A 6,868-nucleotide genomic window follows, 5' to 3' on the forward strand; every position below is an offset into this window, starting at 1 on the left:
ACCGGACCCCCCGCCGGACGCCATCGCCTCCTCACAGACAGACCGACCGACCCGCCCGCCCAACGGCCGCCGCGCGCCCCCTCAGAGAGCGCCTCAACGGCCGCGGCGCGCGCAGCGACCACACCCCGCTCCCCAGAGCGAGCCGGGTGCGCGCCTGGGTGGGGGGCGTTGGGGGCGCGTTTGGAACATCGCCCCTTTAAACACAAACCCTCACCGGGCGGTGTTGCCCCTTTAAGCTCCGCCTCCTCGCCCCCGCTCCGCGGAGCTGCCGGAGCAGCGCGGGCCGCGGGTAGCGGCAGCATGTCCTGAGGCGAGCGGGCGGGCGGCGCGGAGCCGGGCCGGGCCCCACCACGGAGGGGTCGGTGGAGCAGCGGGCCAAGGGCCGGGCCCCCATGAAGGAGAAGGAGTCGGGGGCGGAGCGGGGTAAACCCGCCACTTACACCGGGGACAAGAAGGCGCGCATGGCGGCCAAGACCAACAAGAAGTGGGTGCGCCTGGCCACCGTGCTGGCCTACGTTCTCTCCGTCTCGCTGGCCGCCATCGTCCTCGCCGTCTACTACAGCCTCATCTGGCAGCCGGTGCGCGGCGGCGGCGGCGGTTCCGGCTCCGGTCCCGCCGCCGCCGCCGTTACCTCTCAGCCCCGCGCCGCGCCGCCGTCGCCGGGCCCCGCGGTCAGCCAGCCGCCCGCCGGACCCACGCAGGAGACTCCGCCAGCGCCGCCGCGGACGGGCCCCGACCCCGCTCTCGCCGAGACGGACCGCCCGGACGCAGCGTCGTCGTCGCCGCCGCCCGGGGCCGAGGCGGCCACCGCCGCGCCGCGCCGGAGCCCCTGAGGCGGCCGTCAGCGCTCGGCCGGCCGGCCGGCCGTCCGGCGGGGAAGACGGGCCCGGCGGACGGCGGGAGGCGGCCGCGCTTCGGCCCGGGAGGCCGGTGCCGCCTCCCGGGGTCCGTGTGTGTGTGTGTGCGCGGCGGGGGGTTGCCCCCCGCCGGGGCCGGGAGGCGGGGGATGCGGCGGCCGGGCCCGGCGGAGGATGGAGGCCGGCGGCGCGGCTGCCGGAGGTGGGAACGCTCCTTCGCCCCCGCGCACCGGCCGCGCTCGGCGCTGGGGAGGCGGCACCGCGACCCCCGGCGCGGACGAGCCCCGAAGAGTTCGGGCTGGAGACTGAGCCGGCCCGGGGGCCGGCGCGGGAAGGACGTGTTTTTACTTGGTAGAACTGCGGTATCTTTTTTTTTTTTTTTCTCCCCCCCCCGTTTTCCTCGAAAGGGAATTTTGTGGCTTCGGTTTTTTTCCTCACCAGGGCTAGCTTCTCCCTTTGAACCTGCATTGAATTCCTGCGCTATTTATGCCAGTCTGTTACCTATAAAAGGATGTCGGTGTCCAAGATTCCTCACTATTTACAGGATCAGCTGGGAACAATACGAATTTAGAGGCTGTAATCCATTGTTTAAGTAAAAACAGTTTTGTTTAACAATGAGCATAAACTTATTTAAAAACATGTGAAAGGTAAATTGACTTGTTTACGATATTAAAATATTTTCCCAATATGAAAGTCTCTGTAATACAGTATGTTCTCTTTGGTGGTGGGAGGTTGATTTGGGAGGAATGTCGAACTGGAACGGCTCTCCGGGTAGCAAAAATGGTTTGCCTGCTGTAATGGGCAGCTGTGGCATATAATGTTGTTGATTCATGTGTCGTTGGTCTCCTTAGGTGAGGCTGGAGAAACCTCCATACGTGCCTAACTCCCGCTAATCATGGCAACTAAGCATTGGTGATGAAAGAAGGTTTGATCTTTCCTGACAGAAGCAGGTGGAGCTCTCGCTGTGGGCGCCGATGGGCAGCTGCGGCGGTGTGCGGTGCGCTTTGTGGTTTGTACACCCTTGCTCCTGCCTGCGTGGGATGGCTGAGCTTACAGACTGTCACGGCACCTCGGTGGCACCCTGGAGCCCGTGCCATCAGGAGGTAGGTCTGTGCCAGCCAGCTTGTGATGTGCCCTGGGCAGGCTTTCCTCCCGGCTTGATGTTTTCCTGCCGTGTAGTCTTCAGAAATGTTCTGCGCAGCCCTATTCCTTGATGAACAGTGCAAAAAAACCTGGCCTTTAATGACTGTAGGATGAGGGCTATCAACTAGGAAACTGTAAGACCCCTGTCATTCTGAGCAGCTGCTTTTCAGATTGATGATGGTTTTGGTTGAATGCCTTAACTGTGAGGCTGCCGGGCTATTCTGCATCCCTGTGAAATGATCCCTGGAGTTCAGGTTTCCTCTGCCGAGGGATAAAAATGTGTTCTAATGCGGTGTACGTATTTCAGTTGTGCAGATCGCGAAGGTACTGTAAAATGCGGCACTTTTTTAAAGTTGGGGAGGGGTGGGAAAATAGCTGTTTCATACCTAAATCAGTATGCTTTGGACTGGTGGTGTTGTGGTAAGCCTGCATTGTCAGCTGGGCATTCCTTTACAGCATCTGTCAAAGGTAGAAACCAGGAACAGAGGGCTTCCAGAAAGAAATTAGGCAAAAGTGTATGGGGAGTGTTTGGGGTGTGATCTTCCACCCTCCTTTTCCATTTTCTGGAGAGCATGCAGGAAACTCTGTATGTTGTTAATGCGCTAGAAAAGAAAGCTAGCTGGTGGGAAGGAAAAAAGATCACGCTTAGTCATTTTAGCCAAAAGCGTGCATGTGATCGTTGCCACCTTTCTACAGGGCAGGTGAAAGAACTGGTGAAGGAGCTGAAAGCCCAAAGCTGCCGCTGTAGCAGGCGGCTGCCCTGCCATCCTCTTCTTACCTCCTGAGCTGCTTCTAAATTCTTCCTGTTTGCCCACTGCAGTGGATGGGCTGGTGGTACCGTGGCAGCAGCACCAGATCATAGCTGGGTTTAGCTCTGCTTGTGTCTGTTCTGTAGCAGTAGGTGATTTTGTTGCCTTGGCAGTTCTGCCTGCAGCATGTTGATACCTGTTCGTGGGGCTGCCATGTGTGTGCGGGAGCTCTGGGTCCTGGTGATAATGATGCTGTTTGCTCTCCTTGGTGTATACCTCTGGTTGTAGGGAGAAAGGCTCCGTCTCTAAGGGAGGAATGAGTAAAAGAGAAACAAACCAGGCTCATTGTTTGGTGCCAGTTGAGTTTCGTCTGTTTCTTGGCTCTGGTACTAAATGCAGAACCAGTTGGGAAGCATCTCGGGGAGGGAGCTTGTGTTGTAACTTTTAAAACCTTTGAAGATAAATAAAAGCTGGGTGGAATTACACAGATGCTGGGATTTCTCTGGTCCTGGCCTGCAGCTCAGAACTGGTGAGTCTAAAGTGGCTTTGAACAGTACATCCAATGTATGCTGGATATACACAGACTCCTGGCATTTTTCACTTTAAATACAATTGCTCTCAGAAGACTAATAGAGCATGGCTGCATAGAGCAGATGGAAGAGGAAGTGAATTGAATTAAATGGGCTGCATGGCCCTCTTCCAACCTGTCATGTAACTGCGGAGAGATGCCTTGTACTCAGGAGCAGGAACAACTTAAAGCTTTTCACCTGGTTTGTGGTTTTAGTGGCAAAGGATCTTTGGGACAGTGATGGTGTTCGGAACCGCTTTATCAAAGGCAATAGACCCATTGCTGACAGTTGCCTCCCTTTCTGGTGCTAAAAATAGTTGATGAGCCAGTACGAAGATGGTTGTGGCTGTCTTCATTCCTGTATGAAAGTGCAGGCTTGATGAGTTCCCAGACTGTGTTTTTGCATCTTCTCTTCTGCTGACAAACTGAGATGTGAAACACTGCTATTTCTGTACCTGTTACAACTGGCTTTGGAGCATCCTATTACTTCACTACTGTTGTACTAAGTGTGCAACAGGGCGGAAACTTTGTCTTGCAAAGATGCAGAAGGATTGCGGACTGCTGGCCTAATGGCCAGGGAGCTTTTGTGATTTGAGCAGCCTCGTTTTCCAAAGCCCTTTTGGACCTAGATTCTTGTGCTAAAATCTCTTCTACATCCCTCCCCTAGCCAGGAATCGTAGTCCTCTGTAGGAAAATATGTTCCCCTGGAGATACTACTGTTGCCAGCCTGCAATGAGCCAGTCTCTGTGCTTGCTGCTCTCTTCATGGCAGACTGTCCAAGAAATAGGTGACTAAGTGTACTTTGCAAATACTTCTAGTAACCAAAATGGCTTGTCTGGACTGGTTTTGAGGTGTAAGCTAACTTTTCAAAATGTAGGGTGCTAGGGATTTCTTGAGAAGTAGGTTGGCTGCAGCAGATAACAGCTGGATTGCCATCTTGGACTGTGAATTTTTGCATTGTGTTGCCATCTTTGTACTAAGACAGTCATCTGCATCTGAACATACTGTTTTAGTGCCCTAAAATGGTGTGGTCACCAGTCTCGGGTAAACCTGAGGTTTAAAAGGCAGACTGTCTTGTTATCTTTTGTATTACTTCAGCTCCAATTCAGTCTTTCCCTTCATAGCTCCTCAAAAAAAAAAAAAAAAAAAAAAAAAGAAATCAGTTCACTTAGTGTAATTGTATCAGGCAAGATAAGGCACAGGCTTTTGTGTTGCTTCCTAGATAGAAATCGCTGTAACCTCATGATTTGTAATGTTATTTCCTTGGAATTGCTGGTGAGGGTTATTCCCTTTACACAAATGCTGTCCTGCTGGTTACTTGTAAACAGAGCTGTGTCGTATTTCCAGTGTGTGTACATCAGTATGAAAGGGACTTATCTGAAAGTCAGCTTGGACAAAGAAGATAATTAAACACAAGTGAAATGTTTGGTCCTGGGCCCTTTGCTTTAGTGATATAAGGAAGTTAACAGGAGTCTCAAAACTTTGAACTGTGGGATGCTCCTGTAAAAACACAATGGCTGTAAGAATATGGCTGGAATAGTGGCATCTGTGCTTCCATTTTTTTTACTTCAGTTTTTTTATTGATTGAACATGCTAATAATTCTGTAACGCCAACTTTTCCTCCAAGCTTTGAGTCTCTGTATCATTTAGGGCTTGAGTTCTGTATTTTTGTGCTCATAAGAGCCTTTAAAAAATTGTGGCATAGAGAACAGAAGTCGCCGTACATTTGTGCTTCAGGTGCAACTTAGTTCTGAAACACAGTGACAGACTGCATCATTGTCAAGTGTCAAGGGAAGGTAAATACCACGGTAGCTTTGATTTTTCCAGTTCCTAATCACAGTAATCGCTTAAGAGGATGGAGGGAAGACCAAGTCATGTTCTGCTTTTCCTTTCTGACTGAGAAGAGTCTCATGAGGGAGGAATCGGACTTCTTGTGAGGAAATTTCTGCTAATACCGCCTCGTCTAACTGTCGTATGACAATGGTGATTCTCCAGCACTGTGTAATACTGCCTCTGCTTAGATCCTTACAGAAGGATTTGAACTACAAGCTCTGGCAAATAGAAGCGTTCCCTAAAAGGAGAAGTAATAAGTGAAGAATTATTAATAATGTCCAGTCAAAGGTGTATCTAGATCAGAGGATGTTGTCTCAAACCTTCTTGGTTCCTTCCTAGCATGTAGATGCCTTTGGGCTTCCACCTGCGTATTGACATGTAATACTTGCCCTCTGCCTGTACACACTGGTCTTGTCCCATTGAGCTCAATTTGTTTAAGAAGAGTGCATCTGGTATAACTCGTGTGCAGAGGGACCAGGAGGAAGGGAAATAGCTGGGAAAAAGTTACTGGAGCATGTAATGTGCTCCAGCAGCTGGCTCACGTTTTCATCTTCCAAAAGCTACCTTTTCCCCATGCATGTTCTCTAGTGGTCTCAACTGATGTAATGCACACCATCTTAATCCCAGGTTCCTGGGACTGGGCTGTAGTTCCGATGAGGAAGGTGGTATTTTTACTCTAGATCTTCACTTAATTCACAAGTGTAGCTGAAAAGCAGTCTTGTGGGGTAGTGTTGATAACAAAATCGGTGGCCGCTTCTGGGCAGCAGGGATCTCCTTCAGAGAAGTCAAAAGTAATCTCAGCGGGCTGCCCTGGAAAGGGTTATGCGTGGGGGTGGGTACTGATGGCTGGCAGTGAGTCCTGGAGGTGCTGAAGTGTGTGGAGAGGGGAATAGTGTAAGAAACAGTCGTACCTGAGCTGGAGCGTAAAACTAAGGAGGTGAAGCTTGACTTGTGGCTATTCCATGTATTTTTGGAGGCAGTTTGGGGAGAGCCTCATCTCTGGTCAGCTGTTGTATTGCTGCACTAAGCTGGTGTCATCTGGAAATGGCTGCAGAATTCCCAATGCCTTAGTTTTGCCTGCCAGTAGCTGCAGAGTCTGTGAGCCTGTGAACGGGTCAAGCTGTTGTACAACCTTTCCAAGGGAAGGCAGCAGGCGGTGTTTTGAACTTCACAACAGTGTTGTACCCTGCAACAGTGTTGTACCCTGCTCCTGTTCTGTGCCTCTAATTACTTTAAAAACTTTCCACGTAACTTAAAAAGCACTAACTGCTGTATTACACGCTTTTAATACAAAAATTTCTGACTAAATGCTGGTTTAGCTTCAGGCTCCTATGCCATTTGCAGCCAATTTATGTGGAGGGGAACTGGTGTGGAAAATCAGTGAATGTTTCTGTTGTTTCTACTGCTAGACTGTATAGGGCTTTACTTCTTTGTAGTCTGTGTGGTATGCTTCTGCTGTAGGTATTGGACTTGTTGAGGTAGGAATGGAGAGCTGGAACTGCTGTCAAGATTCTATGTTGTTGCCTCTTGCAGTAATTGGCTTGGTAAAGCCTTGGAAACGGAAGTGTATTCAACTTTATGCAGACATATTTTTGTCCTTGGGTTGATGTTTTTTAAATTGATCTCTTTATACAAGAGTTGATTGCTAGTCTGAAATACATTTTGATAGGAATTTTAGCTACAGAGTTGCTGTGTTGAAATTGATGGTAAATTTTGCC

At 50.5% G+C, this 6,868-nt stretch overlaps 1 protein-coding gene across 1 annotated transcript; it reads left to right on the forward strand.

Moving 5' to 3' along the window:
* Positions 1-178: 178 nt before the first annotated feature.
* Positions 179-1,543, forward strand: INAFM2 (InaF motif containing 2). The gene has a single exon (XM_075047160.1). It carries the CDS (start codon positions 393-395, stop codon positions 831-833), a length of 441 nt encoding a protein of 146 aa, XP_074903261.1. The 5' UTR covers positions 179-392; the 3' UTR covers positions 834-1,543.
* Positions 1,544-6,868: the final 5,325 nt, after the last annotated feature.

This window comes from Buteo buteo, chromosome 16 (assembly GCF_964188355.1).
Source record: "Buteo buteo chromosome 16, bButBut1.hap1.1, whole genome shotgun sequence".
Lineage (NCBI taxonomy): Eukaryota > Metazoa > Chordata > Aves > Accipitriformes > Accipitridae > Buteo > Buteo buteo.

Coding starts and splice junctions, on each gene's coding strand:
- INAFM2 (XM_075047160.1), top strand. CDS start 393: ATGAAGGAGAAGGAGTCGGGGGCGGAGCGGGGTAAACCCGCCACTTAC.